The 27,896-nt window shown below is 53.5% G+C and overlaps 1 protein-coding gene across 6 annotated transcripts in view; it reads left to right on the top strand.

The window, feature by feature from the left end:
• The window catches only part of LOC141985552 (phosphofurin acidic cluster sorting protein 2-like), a 136,071-nt gene that overhangs the window by 80,267 nt on the left and 27,908 nt on the right, over positions 1 to 27,896 (top strand). For all 6 annotated transcript variants that reach the window (XM_074949789.1, XM_074949794.1, XM_074949791.1 and 3 more), the window contains exon 2: positions 12,856 to 12,943. In XM_074949789.1, coding sequence (XP_074805890.1) covers positions 12,856 to 12,943 — 88 coding nt within the window. The remainder of the gene's footprint in view (positions 1 to 12,855; positions 12,944 to 27,896) is intronic.

Below are 27,896 nucleotides of genomic sequence, written 5' to 3'. Positions count from 1 at the left end.
AGTTTAAATTGCACCTTCAGTTAAACTGGTACAACGCTGCATGTAGACAAGCCCAGGTAATGCTTGTGTCGGGCGTCGTTACTCCTATGCCAGGCTGTGGGGAGGAGCTGCCGCTCTTCATTTCCTCAAGGAGAGGGGGACAAAGATGATGATATTCAGACTGAAAAGGAAATGAGGACACTGACCCTGAATGGGAAGGTTTGGAATTAACCAGCAAATGCCCGGGGAAGGAGGACTCAGCCCCCTGCCCTGGTGCTGCCCCACGTGCCCGGTAACAGAAAGCTAGTCTCCCAGCAGTGCATTTCCACTAGTTTGCGGGTGTGATGTGGCTTGAAAGCAAGGCTGACTTTGTCATGCTGAACTCCGGCCGGGCCCAAAGTCTTCAGGCCCCTAGTTTCTCTGTAATGTGCTTGTTAAGGTGCAGTCAGTCTTTGGAGCCCAGGCATGAAACAGTTGTCAGCAGGACGACGGACTTCGCTTGTTTGTCATGAAGCGTGTATCCTCGGCTTGTCATTGAGGGGCCAAAATGGAGAGTGAGGAGACTGCTGTCTGTGCTTGGGTTAGTTGTGATCCGGGCCATGCCAGATAACATGGCGTCATGTGGGTACCAGTATGGGCTCCAGAAGGCAGCACACTTGGGTGACCTCCTGGGTTTGGCGAATCTTGTCAGTTGCCAGTGAAGACGTGCGTCTGGTAAAAGGTGAGACCAAGTCTTAACCGAGATGTCCCATTGCAAGATGACTGGGATCTCTCAGCAGGTTGCCAGGATATTGGTGTCATCACTGTCTAATCTGGAGGCTGGGGCGTGGACCATAATTAACTCTCTGGGTATCCAGAATTTGTGCCTTGCAAAGGATGTCCTAATGCCCTGGGATAACTGCTGTAAGAGGAAAGCTATCGATGTTTTGAGTATCGTCTGCTTAGTCCTTCTGTTGCTCACAGAACTCCCCAAGGGTCTTGCAAGCTGACGAGGAACCATCCGATGCCTTTTTGAGCATGAACTCAGGTTGCTTCAGAAGAGATTAGTGATTTTGTTGATCATTGATGATAGGCTGTACCGATGCCTCAGAAGGGCCAAGTCAGCTGACTCTGCTCATCAGAACCGGCAGAGCAAGGCTGCACAGGTAGTAATGGTCTGCACGCCTCACCTGGGAGGCTCCCAGGGGGAAACCTGCCCTCTTTCATTCCTGATAAAGATCTGGCTCTGAAAGTCCAGCTGCTCCCTTGAGACAGCTGCCTCCCCTCTGTGTGGCAGCCAGAGCTGCTTCTGCTTTGCTCTCAGACCTTGATGAAATGAACCTTTCTTGACAGGCGTGGCTGCTTTGCTGAAGAGTTGTACACTGAATAGTGCAGTACACCTCAGTGTGCTGCCTGCAGCCCAGAGCTTACTCTTAGCCCCTCGTGCATGCTTCTTGCTGTCGCTGCTTCTGCTCCGATCGTATGAATTTTGTGGCACCGTCCTTTCCTCGAAGACTCTGCCAGCTCAGGAAGTGTGGGTAGCTTAGAAACCTGTTCTCTGGTTGTATGAGTCTGGAATCTCAAACGGTGCAAGCTGGGCATTCCTGCCAGAAAGGGGCATTGCTGGGGCTGCTGGGATGGAGAGAGCGGTGCATACTGGAGCTCATCTATGGGGGGCTCACCTCCATGTTAAAGATGAGGGTACATTGCAGCACTTGGTGGGCTGCACTTCAGCCACCAGGGTATGAAGTTGATACTCGTGTATAAGGACAGTAACGTGGCGGAGTTCCCAGCGTCGTCCTCCTGGTCACGTTTCAGGATCTTCATTCCATCCTTCTCATCTTTGATCTCTTCATGGGTTTGACACTGTTGGTCACGTTGCCCTGCTTGACATCTTGACCTTCCTTGGCTTTTGACTTTCTCCTCCTGGTTCTTCAGCTTTTCTTTTTCTCTTGCACTTTCTAGGGGCTGGCATGTGGCTTTTGTCCCCTCCTCTTTTTCCCTTGCATCTGTTCCACCGGGTGATCTCATCTTCTTACACAGCTGCATTTCCCAGCTTTACACCGCTACCTCTCCGCACCTGACTGCTTTCCCTCTGTGCAGTCCCGCTCCATCTCAGGCTGTGTCTGAGTTAAGCTAGTGCAAACCCCTGTGTGGGCACACTTCAATCTGTTCACAACTGGCTTATATGGAGTTAGCTTAGTTAGGTAACGGATAACAGGTAGGCGAGGCAGCATGTAATGATCACTGCTCCTGACTGCTAACAATTACACATATCTTATTCTTTTCGTTATCCAGTCTCTGGCCAGTTTGTCTCGTCTGCCTGTAATGTCTTCTCCTTTACACTGTAAGATATTTGGGGCAGCTCTTATAGCATAGACACTACTCCAATATAAATGTTAAATGATAATACTGAAAGGTAGCAAACTTAAAACTGGTGAAAATATTTGTATACCATGCTTAACTAGCCTGTGGAACCCATTGTCACAAGGTATGAGTGAGACCAGGAGCTGTACATACAAATATTAAGAGACTGTCCCTGCCTGTAGAGCTTATTGCATACCTGTTTTTCCACAATAGCCAAATGTCATAGAAATGTCGGGCTGGACGGGACCTTGAGAGGTCGTCAAGTCCAGCCCCCTGCTCCAAGGCAGGACCAAGTAAACTTAGACCATCCCTAGACCATTCTTAAAACCCTCCACAACCTCCCTTGGAGTCCTATTGCAGAGCTTAACCACCCTGAGACATAGAAAGTTTTTCCTAATATCTCACCTAAATTTGCCTTGGTGCAGAGCAAGCCCATTTCCTCTTGTCCTTCCTTCAGTGCTCGTGGAGGACGATTTATCCCTGTCCTCTCTGTGACTGCTCTTGACGCATGTGAAGACTGTTCTCAGGTCCCCCCTCCACCTTCTTTTCTCAAGACTCAACACACCCAGGTCTGTAACCTTTCCTACTAGCTCAGGTGTTCTGAACCTTTGATCATTTTGTTGCTCTCCTCTGGACTCTCCCCAGTCATGCTCCTTAAAACGTGCTACAGCCACTCCAAACGTGGGGAACAAAGATGCCAGAGTAGGCAGCTAGGCCGAGGTGGCTGAGGTGCCTTTTGTGACAGGCTGAAGGCCCTAACACACTGCGCCTGCACCGCTATGGGACTCCTGCACATGCTGGAGTAACATGACTTGTTACTCTAGCAGGAAAACTCCCATTGATTTCAGGGCAAGAGGATCAGGCGAGTAGCAGAAGCCACTGGAAGCAGCAGAAAAGCACGTTTCTGGCCTATGGGAGAATATGCTAATATATTGTGGCTTAAGGCATTTGCTGACTGTGTCACAGAGCTGTATGGGGCAGGCCCAGGGCAGTGAATGCAGAGTCAGAACCTTTCTGGAGAAATCATGTGGTGGTTTGCTCTAAGCATAGCAGCCTGGTAAGGATTTCTGATGATCAGATCAGCTCAATCCCCAAAGAGTGCCTGACCCTCCGGAGAGCTGCTCTGGGACGGCAGTTGGCTGTAGCCAGGTTGCCAGGCTGCCCAGTTGTGGACACAGCGCTGTGCTACTCTAGGAAGAGACCAGAAAAGTGACCGAAAGGGATGCCATATTTATTGCGTCTCAGTGACCTCAGATCAGATTGGCTGAGTTCGCACATAAAAGGATATTTTTTTTTCTAATTGCCAGCCCTGCTGACCCCCCCAGAACCTGACTCCAGCTGAGTTCTTTCCTTCCCTTGTATCTCCCCCAGTAATAATCATCTTGCTGCTCTGCTTTGGCCTTCAGTTATGCCACTGACTTCAGCGGGAGTTTTGCCCGAGTGAGCACTGAGCAAAAGTCGAGCACTGACGTCTGGATCCGGCCCCAGGGAGCAGAGCTCTGCAGGGAGAGGGGCCTGTTCTTACAGAGTTCGTTTAGACCCAGAAACGAAGCTGTGGGAGAGCCGTTGTGCGTCTGTGAATGGGGATGGAATTGGGACAGCCTGTGGCTGTGCCGGTCTGGGGTCTGAGCCCCCAGCAGTTGGAGATGAGTGGGTGGGCTGGCTCTTCTCAAGGAATGACTTGGCTCAGGAAAGAAGTGTGAGCAGCGCAGAGGAAAACTCAATGTGTGCAAAGCTATTTCCCCTGCTGAGCAATGGGACCTCCCTTTACCCCGGTAATCCTAGGTCCGATTCCGGCTCCGGTAGGCTGTCCTTCCTCTTGAGCAGAGCTTTCTCGGAGGGTTGTTAGCGCAGAGCAGCATCAGTGCTTGGCAAGCCCTGCCAGCGCTAAGAGATGTTAAAATGGGCCGTTTCCCTCAGCCGAAGAGCCGGCCTGCCAGCGGAAATGTTTGCTAAGGCCTGGGTGAGAAAGCGGCGTGTTTTGTGGGTGACCTGTAAGTGTTACTTGGAGAGCGAGCCCCTGTGTGGATCAGAGCTGGTAGCACAGGGCAGTGGCTGCCCCATCTGGATCAGGAGAGACTGTCAAGTTTGGTCTGCCCCCTGCAGCCTGAAGTTGGGGGCTGCCGCAAGGCTTCTAGCTGGAAAGGGCGGTCAGTTCACTTCCTAGGCTCCACACGCTGCTTAGTGAAATGCCAGGGCAATCCTACAGAAATCTGCAAAGTGAACGGCCAGAAACGTGCTTTCACAACCTGGATGCTGCAGATACCTGCAGATGCTGGTGCTTGCAGATACCTGCTTTGGGACAGGGCTAGTTCAGGAGTGGCTGGAAGGGGGACAGTCATCGCATGGGCTTTTGATGGGTCTCCATTCTGCCTTCTGTTGCTCAGAGGAGGCAGCAGCTGGCATTCTTTTGAGAAGTAATTTGAGTGCACAGATCAGGACAGGCGTTTGCTCATCTGATCAGCTGTATAGAACCCAGAGGGGATGGCTCAGTCTTCGAAGAATTAGATGTGAACTCTAGGCTCAGATCCTGGCAGGATTTGATTTTAGCCCATTATCTTTGCATGAGTCATATGCAGCTGAGTTAGGCTAAGAATGCTGATGTTAGAGCCCGGGGAACTTTTTGTAATTTGGGGTATGTCCTTGGGCAAAACGCGCCCTCCCAAATCTGGGCACTGCACCCCCAGTCCTACCACAGCCTTGAGCTATTCCTGCTGTGTCCTTTGGAGGTGGGGGGAGCAGCGCCGCACACAGTATTCCAGACAAGGGGGCTCTGTTGCTTTATGTAACGGCATGGCAATTTTCAGCATTGTTCTCTAGCTCATTCATTGTGCACCCTGATGTACTCCCCCCTCCCCCGCTTTGACCATTGCTACGCATGTCAGAGAGGTTTTCGCTGATGCTCAGAGCTTTTCCCGGAATGGCTCCAGTTCATTTAGAGCCCAGGAATGTGCATAAGCAGTTCAGATTTTCCTTCCCAGGTGCACTACCCTTTGTTTTCATGGGTGACTTGCCTCTGCTCTTTGCCTAGCCTGTGTAGGTCCCTGGGACCTTCCTCTCCAGGGAGGGCAAAGCTTCCTGAGGAGCAGTAATTGCTTCCTGGGGGAGACACCTGCCTCCTGACTCGTGAACCTTTTGCTAATACTCCCTGAGTGCAGCATCACCGCTGTGGCTTGTGCCTTTTCTTATGCCATCCGCTGCACTTCGGCCTCATTTAGACTGGCAGAAACGGTGGCGTTTTAAAACGTGTTCTCTAACTGACATAGCAGGGTGCAAGCCAGAGCAGGGAGGGGCTATGTCACCCACCTGCCCTGCAACCTGGACTGCTGCCAGTCACACCCTGGGTGTCTGTGGACAGCCACAGCCTGCTCCAGCAGCTCTGACCCCAGCAGCCTGTCGGCAAACACCAGCCGCACTCTGGCTCCTGCCAGGCTTGGTTACTGCTCCCAGGGTGACCCCAGCACACTCCCAGTCCCAGACGCCCCCAAAAACGTGTGTTCTGCATGTCCAGCCCTCTCCTGGGCAGCCCAGATGTGTTAGGTGTGTAGCCCCTCTCAGGGGATCGGTACACAGCAGTCTACCTCAGCTTGAGTTACCCACCCAGTTCACAACGCTGGGTTAGTTCTAATTAAAGAATAAAATGAGTGTATTTAATTGCAAGGAGAGAGCTGTTCAAGGTACAAGTAAAGAGGCACGAAAGTCAGAAATGGTTCCAAGAGAAATAAAGATAAATCGCTTCCCAAGCTGTGCTTGGCTCACGGTGAAGTCCGTGAGCACGTGTCCAGTAACGCTGCTGACCAAACCCTCCAGCCAGGATCTGCTCCCAAAGCCCAATAAGCATTTCTTTCCTGGTCTTAGGTGAACAGGAGAGAGATGGGCGGGGAGAGAGAACCGGGGGGGGGGGTTGCCCCTCACTTTTATAGTTCAGTCCTCTTTTGAAATGCATTGTCCTGAGGGTGACCCCTAGGTAAAGGTCTTTCCCCCTGAGACAAGGAGACAAGGAGTCGGGGGTGTGGGGAGAGGTTCCATGCTCTTGTTTGCTGAGATCAAATCTGTTTGTTCCTGCCTGGTCCTTGCCAAAGAATGGCCACTTGGTAGTCGATGGCCCATCAGCTTTGATGGCACCTGCCTGGCTGGGGCAACAACTTGTCCTTTGTCTTTGAGAAGCAGGTTTACCCCCCCAGACTTGCCTGGCAAACGCCCTTCAGTCATGAGTTCAGCTTCTGCTCAGAGCGTTCCATAAAATGCTGCTCCAGCCCTGTCCCTGAGATGTTGTTAGCTGTCAGATGACACCTCCCCAGGCGTATCTGTACAAAGATTATTGCCGTGGTGTGCAGGGTGTGACGGCGGGGGGGTGTTCCGTCACACTAACACAATCTAACTAGCACGGTTTAAAACTGTACTTCAGCCAGGCAAGTTGTATTTTAACACACATTGGCTACAGCCCAGCTGGCTGACGCACGTCCAATACCCTGTCTGCATGCAGGTTTTAAAACGTGTGTTAGTGTGTTTGCTAACAGGTTAAAAGTTCCCCTTTCGCCTTGTCTAGCTGAGCCCAGAGTCACTTCCTTGCTCTGGGGTGGAATTTCCCTGTGGGCTCTCAGGGCTGGCATGAGGCAGGGGGCGGATTTAGAGGACAGCGATGCTGCCGAGGCTTTGTTCTGGCCCTCGCCTAGGGCTGAACGTCATCTCCCCTGCTCTTGGCAGTTCACACCCCTGCAGTGGCCTTAGCCCCCTGCGCCAGGAGCTTTTCTTGCTGTGTCGATTGTTCAGCCTTGACTCCACCCACTAATGGCCGGGGGGCCTGGCTCCGGGTCTTCTCTTTGCATTTCCTCGCCAGGTTCTGCAGGGCAGATGGCTGCTCGCCCTAGACCCGGCTGCCTGGCGCTGTGGGAGAAGGGGGATGTATTCAGCATGCAGCCTAGGCTCCCTTTACGTGCCTGGGTTACTCCAGGTCAGCATGAGAGCATGTCTCTGCTGCTGCTCGCTCTTCCGCTTCAGCCCTGGGTTGGCCCTGCTGGGAGATGCTCAGAAGGAGCTGGAAAGCCCCAGGCAGGCAGGCGAGGCTGTCTGAATACAAACTCAGCCGTGGAGAGCTAGCCGGAAAGGCGGAAAGGGGCTGCCACAGCGGGGACCTAGGAGCCCTGTGGGCTCAGCCTCTTCCTGCGTCTCTCAAGCTCGTTTTAGGGGAGCCTGGTTCTTCCCAGCAGGGGTCCTTCAAGCTGCCCCGGGGAAGTGGCAGAGGTGTGTATTTCAGGGGCTCTGAGCCCCTCTCCCCCGGACAATCGGGGGCAGCAGCAGTGCCTCCGTGTGGTTCTCTTCCTAGCCCCTGCCCTGGATTTAACGGGGCCAGCCCCACCCCCTCTGCTCTGTTTCCTTCCCCATGTACCACAGCCAGAGCCCACTTCCCTGTCTCCGGCAATGCAGCCCTAGTCCCCAAGGGCGTCTGGCTGGCGACAGCTGCTGTCTCTAATCACAGGACTCCCGTGGGCACCGCAAGGAGCGGCTGCCAGCCGGCGCAGGGACTGGGACAGCGAACGCTAGCTCTGCTTGCTCAGACTGGAGCCACAGGAGCCCAGCCGCAGCCACTTGGGCTACTCTCCCTGGGTGGCCCCTTCCAGGGGCACTGTGTGCCGGGGGGCTTAGGTGCACTGCTCCCCTCTCCTCGGCCTCCTGGTGCTGCAGCGAAGGTCTGAGTGCCCAGGAGATTGGCAGGGGCAGGGCTGCCGCTCAGGGTCTGCCCCGCTCAGTGCAGTGGTGGGGAGCCACAAGGCTGGTGTTGCTGTAAAGCTGTTCGGTGCTGGGGAGTGCCAGGGCTCTGGCAGCTGCCTGGCCCCTCGCTGACCTCCGCTTGCAGAGGAATTCATTTGGGGTGCCCCTCCCCCTTGCCTTCTCCCTGTTGTGCATCACCCTGCTGCTGGCCCGCTCTCTGGCTCTGCCTTCCTGACAGCAGGGCACTACCCTTTCAGAGGGCAGCCCAGGTCCCTTCTTAGGTGTGCGTCCCCCACAAGCTGGAGTCTCTCCTGGACATGTGGGCGTTCTGGAGTCCCAGGCCAGGAGGCCCCATGGGGATCACCTACTTTGACCCCCTGGAGACACAGGCCAGAGACCTGCCCCCCAATCACTCCTGGAGCGGAGCTTTTAGAAAAAGAGCCAATCTGGACTGAGAAATGGCCAGGGCTGGAGAATCCACCAGGGCCCTGGGTAAATTGTCCCAGGGGTTTATCAGCTGCCAGCCTGACCTGATGGCAGGCTGTCCCCCAGAGCGCCTGGAGGTGAGTGTCCCACAAGAAGCGTGTGGGGGTAGTGGCTTGCCTGGAATAAATGTGTGCCCGTGGGTGGCATTTCTCTCCAGGGGCACGGGGGGAGGAGGGGCTGAGCTCCTTTTCCTCTGCAGAGCTCGAGCCCTGGGTTTCCCTTGCACTCTGACTCTGGCCACAGCCAGGGCTTTTCCAGCCAGCCGGGACCCATTGAAAGGCCTCTCAAGCCTTGTAGAAATCAGGCAAAAGGCTCCCATCACTGGTGAGCAATTAAAGTCACTCTCTGAGCCGGGCCTCCTGCCTTAGGGACGCAGCAGTTGCCAGACTGGATCAGAGCAGCGGTCTGTCTAGACCTGTCCCTGTTTCTGACCCTGGCCAGTACCCCCAGCTGTGCCTGCTGCAGAGAAAGGTGCAAGAAACCCTCTAGTGGACGATTGACTCGCCTGCCCGTAAGGCTCCGTCAGGTTCAGGGCTGGCTTCTGCCCAGCTGCAGGAGGATTTATGCGACTTCCAAATGCTTTTGCCCCCTCGCAGATGTAGGCAGGGTGTTCTCCTTCGGCAGAGCAGGGGCCAGCCGTTTCTGGATCCTACTCCACCTTTGTCCTCGCTGATAGCTCGAGTTCCTTGGCTGCGGGGTGCTGGGCTTTCTCATTTGGGTCAGTCTGGGAGAGACCAGCCTCAGAGCTGGATCCTGGCTGGAGAACTAGTGCGTGAAAAGTACTAGCAGGAGCAGGGGAAGTAGGAAAGAGGCAGGAGTTAGAGAAGAACTGCTGTTTATAATCGGTCGAGCAAGAATAGAGGTTTGCAGCACTGGTGAATAACAGTTATCTTGTGCAAACCGTTAATGCTGAGGGTGAGATGTGCAAAGGACCTCCCCAGCAGGCATGCGTCCTGTCCCAGGACAATGAATGTGATACCAAAACCCGGTGAACCTGGCAATCACTGCCTGGGAAGTCCAACTTAAATCTCTGGTAAAATAAAGCCATAACTATGAAGAGGGACAAGTTGCTAACCCCCCAGTGATGTGTCCCTTGAGCACTGAGCAGCCTTGGGGTTTACAGAGAAAATCACACGAGGCAGACTGGAGTCCCTAGAATACAACACACTACAGTCCCACTTCCAGGCCTGTGCACTAATATCCCCACCCACAATACAACCAACCACCTTCCTTACCCAGGCATGAACCCAGATCCTGAAAACAGAGCATCCTGCCTTCCGGAGAGACAGCGCGGCAGGGGGAGAGTCCACGGGCAGAAGCTTTGCAGAGCGAATGAGCACAAACTGGAAATAGAATGGGGGGAGAAGGGAGGTCAGGCCTCTAATCAACATGAAAAAGGTGAAAGGGAAATGGAGAGAGGTTTTTTACAGCACTCTCCAAAATCCCACGGGGTAGGGAAGAAAGAAGCTTCTGTAGCTGCGAGATTTCCTAGCCAGGAGCGCTCAGATGTCTGTGCTTCGTAGATTTAATTGTAAAGCCAGAAGGGACCATTAGATCATCTAGCCTGACCTTGTGTATAACACAGGCCTGTGAATGTCACCCACTTACTCCTTTATTGGCTAAAACATCTTCCAGAAAGGCTCCAGTCTGGCTCTGAAGATCCCCAGAGATGGAGAATCCACCAGTGCCCTTGGGAGTTTGTTGTGGGGGTTGGTCACTATTAAACATCTGGGCCTTATTTCTAGCTGGAGTTTGTCTGGCTTCAGCTTCCAGTCACTCATTCTTGTTTTGCCTGTCATGATTAGACTAAAGAGCCCTTCAGCACCTGGCATATTCTCCTTCACTGTAATCAAGTCTCCTCTCAATCCTTTTAATAAACCAAACTGTGCTCTTTCCTTCTCTCACAAGAAGGTATTTTCTCCAGCCCTTGAACTATTCTTGTAGTGCTTTCTGGCACCCTCTCCAATTTTTCTACATAAAAAACATGGACCCCAAAACTGGACACGGTATTCCAGTATCAGCCTCTCTGGTGCTGCACACAGAGGTAAAAATCACCTCCATATTCCAACTCACTCCTCCGCTGTTCATACATCCCAGGATCGCGTTAGCCCTTTTTGCCACAGCATCACACAGGGAGCTCACGTTGAGTTGCTTGTCCACAAAGAGAGCCCAGCTCCTTTTCGGAGTCACTGCATACCAGGGGCCAGTCCCCTGTGTTGCAGGGCTGGCCTGCATTCCTTGTTTCCAGATATGTAACTTTGCATCTGACTGTATTAAATCAAATTTTGTTTGAATGGGCCCAGCTTACCAAGCGATCCAGATCACTCTGTATGACTGAGTCTTGTTCTCTTCCATTTTCACCACTCTGCCAATGTGTCATCTGCAAATTTCATCAGCAGCGATTTTTATATTGGCTTCCAGATTATTGATAAAAATATTGGGGAGTACCAGGTCTCATGCTGATCCCTGCAGAACCCACCAGGAACCAGTCTCATGTAAGGATTCCCCATTGATAACTGCTTTCGGGATCGGCCGCTTCTTTAGCCATTTAACGGGGCTTCACTGCTATTGTATAATGCTAGTATTTTTGATGGAGCGTTGGATGGTGCTAAGTCAAAGGTCTTACCCAAGTCTCAGGATATTACATATGTGCAACTGCCTTGTCATCGCGTCAAAGAATGCAATGAGGGTTGTTTGCTGATAACTGTTTTCCATAAAACCGTGTTGACTGGCATTAATTATTGTCTGAATCCTAGATTAGCTTTAGCATTATTTTGCTCAGCATTGGTGGCAGGCTCACTGGCCTCTAGCTACCTGGGTCAGCGTTCTGAGGAAGCCCATGAAGTACATGCCCAGGACAGTAGGTTTGCCACTAAAATGTAAAGCACGCAGAGTGTACAGATCTGGGAGAAAGGTAAGAGATGCAGAAAGAACCTCCCAGTATTTATAGCCTGCGCCATCTTTTCTGAAATGGCCAGGGTTCAAAAATGAACTAGATAAGTTTATGGAGGGTAGGTCCATCAATGACTATTAGCCAGGATGGGTAGGGAGGGTGTCCCTAGCCTCTGTTTGCCAGACGCTGGGAATGAGCGACAGGATGGATCACTTGGTGATTCCCTGTTCTGTTCATTCCCTCTGGGGCACCTGGCATTGGCCACAGGGATAGGGATCTCCTAGCAATGAAGGATTTCAGCTCCCCGTTGATGCTTTTGGGCAGAGCCCCCCACATCCTCCGGGGAGTGACAAGTTCATCTCCTTCTGGCCCTATTGAATGCTCTAGTATCTGAGCACAGGACAGACCATCAGGGCTGAGTTCGCAATGCTCTTGAGCAGTGCAAGGCTGGAAAGCCTCTTCTGCGAGCTCCAGCCCTTCCAGTTGTGGGACCCTGGCTTAGCTGTGTCAAGGGCACTTAGACCTGCCCTGCAGCACCCCCAGCTCTTCATGCGCCCTCTGTTCCAGCCTGTAGCCACTCCTCAGTTCCCTGCCTGGCTCCCCTCTGCTTTGCCTGGCAGATTAGGAAGGGTGCTTTCTGCCAGTGCTGGGAGACCAATTCCACCCAGCCCTGCCGGCCTCTGCTCCACATCGCGTGGCCGGGCCAGCCGAGCGCAGGTGGTGGGTGGTTGTTTGCACATCGCTGTGTTTGCAGGCATTTGACTAAGCCGTTGAGTGGCTCAGAGGACTCCTCTCCTTGGCAGAGCCTGTGGGTTGGTTCAGGGGCTGGACCTGTGGGAATAGGCAGTGCCACTTTCTGCCCAGCCTCCTCCCTCCCCCGGCAGGCACACAGCGCACCGGGATGGAGGGTGGGCTCAGGGCAGCCTGCTCTGGCCCAGGGGTGTTGGGCTGGGATTCCCATGTTTCTGGCTCAGCCAGGCTGGGGAGTATGAAGCTGCCACAGGGAGTGAGCAGAGGCGTAATGTCTGAATGGGAATATTTGTCTTGTTAAGTCCCAGATCAGAGTGGATCTAAGTGCTTTAGTTTATAAATAAACAGCCCTGGTGGCCAAGGTAGCTTTACTGAGGGCTGGCAGCAGCCCTGCTTGGGAAGGATCTGTCCACCACACGGCCTGCGACTTCCTGTCGCACCGTAATCCCTTAATCCTACTTTAGCTCTGTTAATGTTCCTCCTTCCCTTTCTGCTCTGATCCGCTTTCTCGGGGGCGGGGCGTAGGAGGGGGGTGAATCCTGCTGCTCCTCAGCTGAGCGTGTGCCTGTGGTGGGGAGAGGCGGCCGCGGCTCGGCGCCATCCCAGCTCCCGTCCGGACGGCTCGGACCATGCGGCAGGGCCCCGGGGATGGTGGTGCCTGAGTGTGTCCCATTCTCTCTCTCTTACAGACTCTGCAGCCTGCGCCTGAAGAAGCTCACCGTGCTGAGGGAGCTGGACAAGGAGCTGAGCTCAGTGCTCATTGCGGTGAAGATTCAGGTGAGCTGCTGCCCCAGTGCAGCGCTGAGGGGTGGGCAGGCTAGTGCTGAGGGCATTTTCTGCCCTTGTTCCTCTCTCTGTTAGCGCCACTGTCGAGTCCCCGGGACCGGGGTGAGCTCTGGCGCCAGCGGGACCTGCTCTCCTGGAGATCAGTGGTCGCTGCCCCTGCCCGCTTGCTCTATGCTGAATTAGTGGCCAGGCCTGCAGTCCTGTGAAGCGGGGCTGGAACCAGTCCTTTCCTCCTCGCCCTCTCCCCTTGCCCGAGCATCCGCTCCTGTCCCGTGGGAGGCAGCCCTGTGCGGGCGTTCCTTGGGCTGATGGAGCCAGCGGCCCCTGGGGAAGGAGGCCCTAAGGGGCTGGATCTGAGCAGAGGGCCTCTCTCGACTCTTGTCCCCACACGTAGAGAGGGACACCTAGCTGCCAGTGCTCGGGTTCCCCAGGCAGAAATCTCAGACTCCATGTAGATCTTCCCCTGCGTGCTGCAGCCCTGGCTGGTCTCTCCTCCCTGCCGTCTGCCGCACCCGGCACCAGGGATGGATGCAGCATGCTGCCAGCACTCTGTTACAGGTCCAGCCAAAACTAGCTAGCGTGGCCCATTGCCTCTCTGTCCCCCGTGGGCCCTGGAGAGTGACGACACCAGCCTACCCCCAGCATGGTCTCTTCCATGAGTATCTGGCTCTGGCGCGTCAATGGACCCCTCCGTCTGGGTGGGACGCCTGTGATGATGCTGACACTTGGCCCTGGACCCAAGAGGCTCTGCTCTGCAGCTACCTGGATAGCATCTGGAGGGCAGCAGGATGGGAAGCACCCTGGCTCCCTGAACACCTAGGCTCTGCCCTGCTTTGGGGCCTTCCATCTGGGGCTGTCCAATGTATTATACTGGGCCTCCCGAGCCCTAGGAGCTCCCTCCTTTCCTGCAGCCACGCTATGCCCTGCAAACGGCTCTGCACAACCGGCAGGGACGCACCGGGAGGGAAGGAGCTGGAGTGCAGGGGATGTTTTAGGGTGGCGGGATGTAATGACTGGTGCCCAAACACCAGGGGAACGCTCTGGTTCTGGGGAGGAGAAAGCTCCCTTGGGTCTCTCGTGGTGATGAGTGGTTAGGGTAACCTGTCACCAGATCAGGAATGGCTGGTAATGACCACCGGAGTCAAGGGTTTGTAGCCCCGTCCTCCAGCAGACACCCCCGGGTCTGCTTCTCTCTCGCACAGCCTGGCACGCTGATAAAGTCTTGCTGAATGCAACTGACATGGGGCTTAGTCTCATCCCAAGATCACGACTCTGTGCTCAGCTTGCCTGACCGGTCTGTCTTAGGAACGCCTCGCTCCAGCCTGCGTGAGGAGCAGGAAGAGGACAGGGGGAGCAATGCTGTGTGTGAGAGGGAGAGAGAGACCAGCCTGGTGGAGGCGATTTTTCTTCCTCCCTACAAGCCCATGTGTGTGATCTCCCATGCCAGCCTCCCCTTTTTGTTGTCCTGGACGATCCTGCTGCCTTCCCCTGTGAGTGGGAGATCCATCCTACCACCTCTTCTTCCTCACAGGGAGCAGGGATCTCTTGCCTCTCGCTGTGTCACACGTGCACAGACCCAGGAGGCATGTGTCATCCTGCCCCCTTCCCTCTCCCCAGGGTGCGTGGGGGCCCCGTGATCCTGCCGCCATCCCTAGCAGCAGTCTCGGATGGAAGGGGGCTCTTCTGCGCTCTTGTCAGCTGGTGGAAAGCTGTGGCTGCCGTGGGAAGCAGGGTGGGGCGGGGAGGCCAGAGAGCTCTCTCTGCTGCAGGCATTAGGGTTTAAAGCTGGATTAGCGGTGGAAGCCTGGGTATTAATGCTGCTCCAGAAGGGAGGGCTGGTTGTGCCTGCCCCACTTGCCCTCCAGGATCCAGACCGGAGCTGTAGGAAGTATGGGGCACAGGGGGGGCCAGACAGCCTCTCCAGTCCTGGCCCCTCCAGTCAGTTCTAGCATCCAGGGTTTTATTCCTAGTCTCTGCAAATACTCGCCTTGTGCTGTTTGAGACTCATCTTGGGAGGTATTGGGGGTTGTTAGCGTCGCTATAAATCCCTGCCGAGCCTTCCAGGAGCCGTGAGAGCACTGCCCAGGGGAATAGCAGAGCTGGGCGGGGGGCTGGTGGCCGGGGGGTGCAGCGCTCACAGGGAGGAGGAGCTGAGACTGGGCTAGGCTGCTGCATTAGCACTCCGGTGGTGTGAGAGGAGACCCGAGAAAGTGGAGCTGCTGGCGGCGCTGGGCTTGGCCAGGGGCTGAGAGGGGAGGGCAAGGCTGGCGAAGGCTGTAATCCCCTTGGTGGCTAACTGCATGTGACCTCTGTAAGGTTCTCTTGCCCTGTCATCTTTGTTACTCTAAGTGCCCCATGGGCCATGAGCCTCCCATGCTCTGCAGGTTCCCTTTCACTGCATTCCCCAGCCCTCGCCCTCACTATGCCAGAGCCGCAGAGCTGAGCCATTACCCACAAGCAGCCCGGCCCAGCGGGACACCGCTCAGTAGGAGCTATATTTATTCTCACATGCTGTTACATTGGGTCCCGAGCACTGCCCTGTGCTCCCCCTGCCCCTCCAGAAACAGAGCCTCGTGCCCAAAATGTAGACGTTGGCAAGCCAGGGACTGATGGCTGGGACCAAGGCTGTCCTCTACAAGCAGCTCTTCTGTGAGGTCCTTGCTGCTTACCGATACTCAGTCTAAAATGGCATTGCCTCTTGCTGGTTTGGTGAAGAAATCTGTCAGCGATCACGTCCAGGAATGTCTGGGCCCTGCCTTCATTAGTAGCACTTGTCCTCCAATCAACATCTGGGAAATTAAAGTCTCCCATAATCACACAATTCCCAGTAGCATTTATTTCATTAAAATGTTAAAGAGGTCTGTATCCATATCCCGATCGGATCCTGGGATGGGGGGTGTCACAGACTCCAGCACTGTCCCATTGGAGCCTCTGTTACCTTTCTTCTCCAAAGTGATTTTGGCCCCAAGAGATTCCATTTGATATGTTCCATCACTTCTAATTTCTTTACAGTCTAGCGCGTCATTAATATACAATGCTACTCCACCACCTTTACCTTTCTTTCTGTCCTTCCGGTACTCCTGTCATGATGATTATTCCACCATGTTTCCATTACCCCATAGCATCTGGCTTCACTTCCTGCACCAGTGGTTCTAGTTCCTCCATTTGTTACCCAGGCTCTTTGCATTGGTGTACAGACAGCGGCTTCCACATCTGGCCACCTTCGTCTCTTCCTTTCCTTGGGTCACCACCCGGGCTGCCTCTGTAACTGTCGCAGCCTTCCTGCCTACGCTCCTGCCAAGGGAGAAGAAGAACGGTACAGCATGCTAAGAGAGGCATCCTTCCTAGGTCAGCTTGGTTTGCGCCAGGGCCCCCTGGAGAGCGTACTGCATGGAGCCAACGATTTTGGGAGGCACCTTTCCCGACTACAAGCCCGTTCAAATCAGCAGGGGATTGCGCTGGTGCCAGTGAAGCCATGTGAGAGTTGGAGCGATCAGGTCGGAGAGCTAGCTGCTAACGGCATTGGGCGTTACGAGTGACACTCAGCAATCCTAGAAGGGCAAGTAGCATTAGTGGGTATTAATGGGCCCTGGCAGCTGACTCCAACAGTGCTTTGAAGCCGGGAAAAAGGAATGCTGAGTAGCAGATGCAAGATGCCGGTGAAGAGATGGAGGGTCTGCATTCAGATGTGAGCTGGCCAATCACCCCCTCAGGCTCTCTAGGATTGAATTTCATTTGGGTTCTGCCACCCCCCGCCTGCGTGGCAGCCAGTTGCAGTCAGTACCCGGTCCTACCCTTGCCCGCTGAGGCAGAAGAACGAAATAAATCTACAGAGCCCAAAACGATACTGCCGCAGGATAGCTCCCAGTGGCCCTGCAAAGCCAAGGTCCCACAATAGAAGCCTGTGACATGCCTGAACACAGACCACAGTCCATGCCACATGCTGCCCTGGACCCGTGAGCAATGGGACAGGGGCCCCGGCTAGAAAAGGCTCCAAGACTGAGGGCACTCAGGGCACAACAGCAATGATGGATAGTGCTCAGGTTCTGGGGGCGCAATAATAAGACCCCTCTTGCGGTGCTGTCGAGACCAGAGACTGCTTCGCGGCTGCAGATGTTCCCCCTCTGAGAGCGCATCACTGCATTCATCAGCTCCTCCCACTGCCTGAGCTCCCAAGTGTAAACCAGCGCCCGCGCTGTGTCGGAGAAACGGCCCATGCAGCCAGAGCTGCCAAGGAATTGCGATCATCCCTGGGTAATCCTGCCGGGAACTGTGGGGCCCCCAGTGCCACACGTTTCTCTGCCTGACAGGGCCGGTAAACAGGCCAAGATTGTTCTAACCACCAGTCTGAAAGGGGATCCAGGAAAGAAATTCCCATGGCCTTTGTGCTGTCCCACCAGGAGAACACAGAGAAAAATCCATGGGTGACGCCTCCCTAACCCCCCCGGGATGGAGGAGGCTGCGCTGGGTCTGGGGCCAGCCGCTGCCTTGTTTACCACCTGCATCGCTAACATGCTGCTGCGTCCAGCACAAAGTGCTCCCCAGCATTACAGAATTAGCTGGATGCTGGGAAGAGGGGAAACAGCTCATTAGCTGAATTTGCAGATGACACTTAATGAGGCGTTGTCAGGGGAATGAAATGATCGTACAAAGGGAGCTAGCGCGGCAAGAACTCTGGGCAGAGAGCGCTGCCAGAGTCATCCTTAAAAACCTGCCGCTGATCCATCTGGGGGAAGAGCTGCAAACACAGGCCCTCCCTGGGAGGGAGGGGACCGCGCCACCGTCTCTCGGAGTAAGGAGGCGAGGTAACCAGCAAATAATGCTCTCCCTGTTGCAACTATATCCACAGCCTCTGGAGCATGCCCAGAGCGTGACCCTCCGATGGCCAGCTTGGTGCCCAAGCCTCTCCCTGCACAGGCGAGCACCGCCCGCGCTCCCAGGCCGACACCATCCTGCTGTGGCATTGTATCCTCACTTATCGGATGCTCAAGACAGGCTGTTGAACCCCTTTTATTTAAATGACCTTATAGGCAAAAGGGCCCGTCCCAGCTGCGGGCTGCAAGTTAACTGGGTCAATTCTAACCTGTCAAGAGTGACCAAAAGCTGATGGATGGTTAGAGACCTGTGTGACGTGAGCTGGGGGTCTCCTTCCAGGGGTGGCCCTGATCGCCATGGGGCTGAGGAGCGACTGGCTCGCTCTGGAGGTGCGTCGAGGTGAGCGGCACCAGTAGGGTACGAGGGGAGGCTGCCCCGCTGCTGTCCATGTTGTATCTGTTCCATGGACAACCAAGGTCTCCTGCGCTGCCCATCCAGCACCAGAGGTAATGATTACACGCCCTGGGCAAAGTGCTTTGGATAGGCTCTGGCTAGTGTTGGCAGGCTCTGGGGAGGCAAGGCTGCTTAGCTGGATGCATCTAACCCTTGGCCATTATCTTTGAAAACTCGTGGCGAACGGGGGAAGTCCCGGATGACTGGAAAAAGGCTAATGTAGTGCCAATCTTTAAAAAAGGGAAGAAGGAGGATCCTGGGAACTACAGGCCAGTCAGCCTCACCTCAGTCCCTGGAAAAATCATGGAGCAGGTCCTCAAAGAATCAATCCTGAAGCACTTACATGAGAGGAAAGTGATCAGGAACAGTCAGCATGGATTCACCAAGGGAAGGTCATGCCTGACTAATCTAATCGCCTTTTATGATGAGATTACTGGTTCTGTGGATGAAGGGAAAGCAGTGGATGTATTGTTTCTTGACTTTAGCAAAGCTTTTGACACGGTCTCCCACAGTATTCTTGTCAGCAAGTTAAGGAAGTATGGGCTAGATGAATGCACTATAAGGTGGGTAGAAAGCTGGCTAGATTGTCGGGCTCAACGGGTAGTGATAAATGGCTCCATGTCTAGTTGGCAGCTGGTGTCAAGTGGAGTGCCCCAGGGGTCGGTCCTGGGGCCGGTTTTGTTCAATATCTTCATAAATGATCTGGAGGATGGTGTGGATTGCACTCTCAGCAAATTTGCAGATGATACTAAACTGGGAGGAGTGGTAGATACGCTGGAGGGGAGGGATAGGATACAGAAGGACCTAGACAAATTGGAGGATTGGGCCAAAAGAAATCTGATGAGGTTCAATAAGGATAAGTGCAGGGTCCTGCACTTAGGATGGAAGAATCCAATGCACCGCTACAGACTAGGGACCGAATGGCTAGGCAGCAGTTCTGCGGAAAAGGACCTAGGGGTGACAGTGGACGAGAAGCTGGATATGAGTCAGCAGTGTGCCCTTGTTGCCAAGAAGGCCAATGGCATTTTGGGATGTATAAGTAGGGGCATAGCGAGCAGATCGAGGGACGTGATCGTTCCCCTCTATTCGACACTGGTGAGGCCTCATCTGGAGTACTGTGTCCAGTTTTGGGCCCCACACTACAAGAAGGATGTGGATAAATTGGAGAGAGTCCAGCGAAGGGCAACAAAAATGATTAGGGGTCTAGAGCACATGACTTATGAGGAGAGGCTGAGGGAGCTGGGATTGTTTAGTCTGCAGAAGAGAAGAATGAGGGGGGATTTGATAGCTGCTTTCAACTACCTGAAAGGGGGTTCCAAAGAGGATGGCTCTAGACTGTTCTCAATGGTAGCAGATGACAGAACGAGGAGTAATGGTCTCAAGTTGCAATGGGGGAGGTTTAGATTGGATATTAGGAAAAACTTTTTCACTAAGAGGGTGGTGAAACACTGGAATGCGTTACCTAGGGAGGTGGTAGAATCTCCTTCCTTAGAGGTTTTTAAGGTCAGGCTTGACAAAGCCCTGGCTGGGATGATTTAACTGGGAATTGGTCCTGCTTCGAGCAGGGGGTTGGACTAGATGACCTTCTGGGGTCCCTTCCAACCCTGATATTCTATGATTCTATGATTCTATGAACCGTTGTCTTGAAAAGTACAATCTATGCTGCCTCCTTCCCGAGCATCCCCTCCCTCCTGCTGCTTCTATTGTGCCCATTCAGGACCAGGGTTCTCCTGCCCTTTGCCATGCTCTCTGCCTCCCCTCTCACTCCTGCAAGGGGGAGGCATCTCTGGGGAGCTTGGCCTTATCTCCTCTGTTTTTTGTCTGTTGCTGCTTACTATTTCCTCTCCGTCTGGCTGCCAGCATTTCTGGTTTCTGTACGGGCCTCTCCAATCCATCTGTCCCTTCTGGGTCCATCTGGTCCAATGTCCCCCATCCCAGAAGCCCTAGAAACCAGAACCTCTGCTCCTGCTTGGCGAAGGAGGATTGTGCAGTGGCTAGAGCAGAGTTCTGGGGAGTCAGCTGTTCTTGGGCAAGGCACTTCGGGTATTGGCTCTGTGCTGTCAAGTCAAGCCAGTGCTGCTGGCCTACCTCACTGGATCTCTGCGAAGCACTTTCAGAGCCTCAGCTGCAAGGATGCAGTCGTCATCTTCTCTTGATTCCCCTCTCTTGTGCTGGACCCTGGCTCTGGGGTCTCTCCTAGTTCAGGTATGTTCTGTTCGCCTCTGTGCAGAGGAGCTGCCTGGAGGCCCTCCATGAAAGGGAATGAGCAATAGGCTGATCAGTGACATGTTTACAGCCTCGAAGGGTGATCTGCAAAGGGAAACGTTGGGCTTATGCTTTTCTGCTGCTTTGACCAAGCCAGGGGGCTGGAAAGGAGGTTGGGAGTTGAAAGGTTTTTCTGTCGGTGCATGGGCAACCCCAACCCTGTGTGGCCTGGAAAACCAGGACCGCTGCAGGGGCCCAGAAAGCCGGACAGGGGTTGGAGTCACTGCCTTGGCACCCGTTCACCCTGTGACTAAACACCTGAGAGAAGGGAACGCGCAGACATCCTTCCACGTACAGATGAGAGCTGACGGGGCCTGGCCCAGAGCTGGCCTGAATGGGGGCCTTCAGCAGCACCTGGGGGCCGCTCTACATTCAGACTTTCACTGCAGTAACAAAGCATGTGACTGAACCCCCCCGAATGATGGGGTGCAGGTCTGCACACAGACCCATACTTGGGGGGAAAGCAGCCAGCGCCCGTTCGGACAGACGTGCGGCACCGGACAGCTGTGCGGCTCTGCGCACTAGGTCCTGGGGCTGCAGACGTTCCCACAGTGCCACCAAGAGGCCAAGCAGAGGCACAGCCAGTGAGCACTGTGGTGAGTAGGTGCCCCAGAGAGTACCACCCAAGGGAGCCCGAGCAACCGTACCCTGCAGTCCTCTGGTTGGCCCAGTGCCCTGTTTAACCCCAGGGGTTGCCCGGGCAACCATACAGGGTTGTGGCCTGCTGCAACTTCAGACTTCGCTTGTCGCCTGATCTCCAGTCTCTGATCCCAAACTGACTCTGACTGGCCTGGCTCTGCCTCTGACCTCCGGCCTCTGACCCCGACCCGGCCTCTGGCCTCCGGTCTCCAACCCCGGCCTGACCCCGACCTCCGGTCTCTGGCCTGGTTCTACTTCTGACCTCCGGTCTCTGACCCTGGCCTGACTCTGACCCCAACTCTTGCTTACTAAACCTGGCTCTTGTGATTCCTCCCACTCCTGCTCAGTGACTATAGTCCCTGACGTGCAGATTCTAGCTGAGTTGTGGTGAACACGAGGCCAGACTGTCTACACATTGATCCCTTACACAAACTGATGTTAGCCACATTCATTCCCAAACAAGGCCATGTCCACTGGAGAAAGTTGCACTGATTTAAACCAGTTTAGCTAAACCAGTGCAAAAGGCTGTGTGGACATTCTTATTTCAGTTTAAACCAAGCTTGGTTTGGTTCATCTTAAATCGGATCAGGAGTCAGTTTAAGCCACTCTAATGCTGGCATGAGAGCAAGCCCCAGTGTGGCCATGAAATAACTGTTAAGTTAAACCATTGCCCCACTCTCCTGTAGATAAGGCCTCTGAGTTGCACCCACAGGCTATGTCTGACGAGCTAGAGTTGTGATTCCCCATCTCGTGCACACAGACTTGCACTAGTGCTCAGTATCCTAGTGCAAGTAGAAATGGCTTTGTCGCCGTAGTAGCACAGGGAGCAGCACGAGCACACACGCACCAGGTGTGTTCTCCGCACGGCTGAGCCATGCCTCCATGGCTGCTGGACTTCTATCTCTACTCGCACGAGCTCGGCCAGAGCTGGGGAATCGCAGTGTGGATGTAGCCATGGAATGGCACCGAAGTCACTAAAGGTGCGAGGTGAAGCCCGTTGAGTTATTGCAGTTCCAGTTTCTGTGTAGACAGGGCCCCCGCTTAGCCAGGACAAGTCTGTGTGCAGACGACGCAGGGCTGCACCTCAGCCTGCACTACACACGGTTTTCACGTGGGCCGGGGTGTGATATAATTCAAGCAGCACAGCCCCCTAGGGCATATGCAGCTGCAGTGGTGTAAAGGTGCGTACAACAATGTGGCCCATCCCCTTCCCTATGGGAAGAGCGATGGCACCTTTATGCTGCTAGAACTGCATCCACGCTCTTTCTGTCCGCGTTTCTATACCCACCAATAGAGCTGTGAGTGGGCAAAGACTGTGTGGAGATTCCAGAGGCAGCATCTCCTGCGCCTTCTTGCTGCACTAAGGAACAAGCTGCCCGGGTTTAACTGACATTGGTTGGAAAGTGGACTTAGTTGAAGTGGTGCAAGCCCCCGTGTAGACACGCCGATTTCAGTTTAAGAGTGGCTTACTTTGGGTTAGTTTAAACTGTAGTTGGTAAGGAATCAACGTATGCTAAGTGGTTACTGGAGTTGGAACCTCTGTGCTGGGCTTTGCATCGGTTTAACTAAACTACTGTCAAAACAGCCCTGTAGTTAAACCAGGGCAAGTTTGTGAGCAGACCAGGCCTTAGTTACTGTGGGCCTGATCCTGAGCCCACTGAAGTTAGTGGGAGCTTTTCCATTGACTGCAGTGAGCTTTGGCTCAAGGCCTAATCGGGGAGCACTCACTACCCAGCAGCTCAGGAACGCGGAGAGGTTTCTGCTGCCCTAGCTGGAGCTCGGTGGACGCCACAGGGCTCTTCTGCTGAGCAGGAGGCATGGAACGGGGGCACTCCTGGGTGTTTGAATGGCACTTCCAGCTCACAATGCAAGCGATTTGCTTTGCAGAAAGGTTCTTTGATACACTCCGTGGATTAATATGATTTAAAAACTAATTAAAAGGTTATTACCAGCAAAGGGGATAAGAGTTTGGACAGGCGTGTATTAGAGCTGCTAATGCCAAATGTGGAGTCCCTTCAGCTGCACTAATCCACTTGCTTTCACAGCAGAGTGAAGCAGGGTGCAGTTAATCTTGCTGGTTGGGGAATTTTTATCAGAAGGGGATCTGTGCAGTATTTGATCTGTGGGACCTGACTCTCATTCATTCTGTAAAGTTTAATAGTTTCAGCTGGGTTTTGCTGCTTCTGTCCTCTTTGCGCTTCCTGCTAGGCTGAAGGGAACCTCTTTGGATTGGGGAGAGCTGGGGGGGCAGGATCTGTTAATGCAGCTAATGGTTGTAAATCAGAAAGACTTCTCTGCAATGACTTGGCAGCCAGAGAAAGGAATCGGAGCAAACTCCCTGTGTGCGGAAAACTCCAAGGTGGCACAGACCCTGCCAGCTACATGCGCTGACATATTCTCCTCCTGGAGGAAAGGACATGAGCCAGCTAGTATCACCAGCTGTTGGGGACACTGGTTGAAATAGAGGGCACAAAGAGCCTTTTGTGGTCACTGAGCTGTGCCCAGACATTACGGTGCTGGACGCTGGTACAAAGCCCGTGGGTAGAGGAAGGCAGAGGAAGCGAGATTTGCAGCTCCAGGATCAGATCAAGGATGGCTGAGCTCAAAATGGCCAAGCCCTGACCAGGGTTATAGACAGCATCTGGGCTTCACCCTGACTGACTTTCAAAAAAACCGTTCTGAGTCGTCAAAGCCGGTCCCACCTACATGATGGGGAGCTGTACTTTGGAAAGCCGTGAAAAAGGCTTACGAGTCATGGTGGAACCATCTAAACATGAACTCAGCATAATGCAGTGGCTGTGCAGGCTAACACGGCCCTTGCAATCCGGATGGATAAACTGAGGAATATCAAGTGGAAGTAAGGAGGTGGCATTCATAACCTCTCTGTATGGCAATACTGAGACCACTGCTGGATACTGTGCCCGGCTCTAGTGTTCACACTTCAAAGAGGACATAGACAAATGGGAAAGAGCCACAAGAATGATTCGAGATCTGGAAAACTTGCCTGATGATGAGACTGAAGCGGCTCGATGTATTTGGCTTATTAAAGAGAAGGTTGATTGGGGGTTTGATCGCAGTCTGTAAGTAGCTCCATGGGGAAGACATTTCTGATAGCAGCTAGGTTGGCGCTTCAGTCGAGCTGAAAAAGGCCGAACAAGATGGAATGGTAGGACGCTAAAGCTAAATATATTCAAACTAGAAAGAAGGTGCAGATTTTTAAGTGACAATAATTAACCATTGGAACAATTTACCTGGGGATGGGGAAATTCTCCGTTGCTTGGGTATCCTAAAATCGAAACGGGAGATCTTCCTAAAAGACACGTCGTTGCACAAGGGCTTGATGCAAAAATTACTGGGTGAGGTGCTGTGGCCTGTGCTATCCAGGAGGTCAGATAAGGCGATCACAATGGCCTCGGAATCTATGAATAATCTAGCCTAGGGGTCAAGTTTCTCCTTAACCTTCTCTTTGATGAACAAAATAGACGGAGTTGTTTCAGTCTCTCACTGTAAGGCAGAATTTTTCTACTGTTACTCAATATTTTCCCACTTGTACGTCCAAGGATCATGTTAGCCCTCTTAGCCACAGCATTGTACTGGGAGCACGTGTTCAGCTGGTTTCCACCATTCATCCCAAGTCCTTTCCAGTTGCTGCTTTCCAGGATATAGTCCCCCATCCTGTAACTGTGGCCGACGCTCGGGGTTCCTAGAGGTGAGACCTTGCACTTGGCTGTATTGAACTGCATCTTTGATTATGTCCCGCTCACTCATTGATACAGTGCAGTGACTCACCCCCACCCCACCAACCTTGTGTCATGTGCAAACTTCATCACCAAAGATTTTATATTTTTTTCCAAATCGTTGATAGTGTTGGGCTGAGAACTGATCCCTGTGAGACTCTGCTCCCCCGCACCCCAGCTGATAATTCCCTATTAACCATTAACATGTTGAGGTCTAGGAGTTGGCCAGTTTCTAATCAGTTTCATTGGTGCTACATCGATTCTGGTGCTAGTTTGTTAATCAGAATGGGCTGCGGTATGAAGTCGGGTCCCTTACAGATGTGCAAGCACTGGGTATGATGTCTGCAGCGTTACCCTTATAGGCCAGACTTGTCATTTTCTCTAAGAAAGTTGATCGTAAATTTGCTCAAAACGTCTGCAAAGACACAGTCTTTCCCCGGCAGATGAGTTACTGGAGCAATCCAGGGTGGATGCTGTGCTCCCAGAGCAGGAAAACTCCCTGACACAGCTGGCTAGAAAAACCCCTCCTTGGCAGTACATCACTGGGGCTGTCTGTCAAAGCTTGGATGGGTTTGGATGTAATCTGAGAGAGGGAGCCTTGCAGGCTAGACAAGTAGCACACGGATGTGGAGCCTCATCCACTGCAAAGCTTGCAAACCTGGAAGGGGTGGAGGTCTGTGTGTCACTTGTCTGGATCTGTTACTGCAGAGGGGCAGGGAAGTCCTCCCTGGCCTTTTGCAATAGAGCCCCCTCAGCGTCCAAGGCGTTTTGGGGTGGTACGTCCACAACTAGCCTGCCAGAGGCTTGGATGTAGCCTGGCGAAAGCTCAGGTGCCTTTGATGGCAAAGTCCCTGACACGTTATGTGAGCAGTTTGCTGGGTTCAGGGGGTCTGGGGGGAGGCAGCGGCTGCAGCTGAGCTAGTGTCAGGAATCAGTTGCACTGGTAAAGAACCTGTCACAGCTTTGGCATCTCAGGGCTCCAGTGACCCCACTTTATGTGAGGATGGAAACGAACTAGTCCTCGTTCCACTCCTTGGAACTTGGTATATTCGGTGTGCAAATTTTCCTGAGGACCCATGTCTGGAAACAGAGCTGGATGCGTTACACTGATGATGGGCATGCAGGGAATCTTGCATGCCCAACAAGATTAAGGTATTAATAAAATCCTTGTTTACTGTATTACAACACTAAACACATTGGTGCAGGTTTGTGTTACGTTTTCGCTGGCAATTACCATTGTAACAACCATCCGTTAAAACCTTGTATTAAACACACACAAGAAAAACACAGTCAAAGTATTTGAAACATGAAGTTACGTAAGAACTTCATTGTCACAATGTCCATTATTCCCTTCCCCTCCGGTTGTCTGGAGTATTTATAGGAAAACTCTCCTGCAGGCCAGTCTCTTTAAATAGCGCTGAAGCTGGAGTTCACTGTCCTCTGGGGGAGAAAAGGAAAAGTTCCGGGAGATGTTCGCTTTTGCCACTGTGGAGGATGTTTGCTTTAAGGCAAAAGAAAACTGGCACAAAGGCATAGCACGGAATAACCAAACCAGAGAGGTTTCAGAGGGGCAGCCATGTTAGTCTGCATCAGCAAAAACAATGAGGATTCCTTGTGGCATTTTAGAGACTAACAAATGTATTTGGGCATAAGCTTTCATGGACTACAACCCACTTCATCGGAGGCATGGAGTGGAAAATACAATAGGTTTGTGGAGTGTATTTTTCACGCCACAAACCAGAGAAAGCCTTGTCTGTCTGCTGGCCTTTCTTGCTTGCCGGCCCGCTGGGGAATTCCAGGCCCAGCACATGGTGTTTAGTCTTGGCTACTCTGAGCCCTGGTAGATGCCTGCCTATGGCAGGCTGTCAGAGGGACTGCGTTAGCTACCTCTCCAGTCTCAGGCTCACCGCAGTGTTGCAGGATTTAGGTGAGCCTGGCAGAGGTTCTCTTCTCTGGTTCTCTTTCTGGTCCCCTCCGGTCAGGTCAGGGCAGCAAAGGCGTTCGGATGGGATGGTGGATCCCAAGGTCATGGTGTGTAGGCCTCCCACTTCCGTGATGGGTGTGTCTGGGATGCCGTCTCTCCAGAGATGGATCTCTGCAAGGGTGCACATTGCTGCATTCACTGGCCTTTGTTACTCCGGGTTATCTCAGCGAATCCTCTCTTCAGGGCATTTCTGATTCCTTCTCCTGGACTCCGCTCAGGTGCCTTTGATGGCAAAGTCCCTGACACGTTATGTGAGCAGTTTGCTGGGTTCAGGGGGTCTGGGGGGAGGCAGCGGCTGCAGCTGAGCTAGTGTCAGGAATCAGATGAAGAGGATCTGGCTCTGTCAGGAGGGAGTGCCCATCTCGGTGTGTGCACGAGGGCTGGGGTTCCCAGACAGCACTGTCTTGAGCTTTTCCTGGTGGGCTGCAAGATGATCCATGCTCTGTGGGAACCTTCCCTTGCAAATGGCTGGAGAGCACTGGGTCAAACCATTGTCCTGACTGAGAAATGACTCCCTGTGCCAGCATCACCTCACGTCCCATGCACTTCCCTGTCTCCTGGGCCCGCCCTTCCAGCTGCGTCTGTGCTCAGGAGATGCGAGGAGCCAGACAGTGGCGTCTAGGCTTTGATCAGGAAACACCACCAAATTGATAATCAGTGGGAGGGGGATGCCTGGGGGGCGCTCAGAGCTGGAAGAAGCCTCTGTCCTGTGCCTTTGCTAAATGCTGACTCGTAGGGGGCGGTGGTGGCTCTGATAGCCAGGAGATGGAAAGGAATTGTTTAGGCTGAAGCTAGGAGTCCAGGAGACTTCCTAGTAGGCTAGGACAGTCTTCCAAGAGAAGTGGTGGAAACTCCATCACTAGACTGGATAAACCCTTCTCCGTGTTCTGCAGGGAATGATCTCTGGTCCCCGAGGAGGCGGACTACATGGGCCCTATTGTCTGTCTCCAACCTTCATGATTCGCTGGCGGTGGAGAAACCCTGGGGCTGCACCTGCGTGTTTAGTGTATCGAATGCGTGTCTCCAGCTGAGTGGTTCTGTGCTAGCTGCC

Source organism: Natator depressus, chromosome 3, assembly GCF_965152275.1.
Source record: "Natator depressus isolate rNatDep1 chromosome 3, rNatDep2.hap1, whole genome shotgun sequence".
Taxonomy (NCBI): Eukaryota; Metazoa; Chordata; order Testudines; family Cheloniidae; genus Natator; species Natator depressus.
The sequence above is the reverse complement of the archived record's forward strand: the minus strand, read 5'-3'. Positions and strand labels throughout refer to the sequence as shown.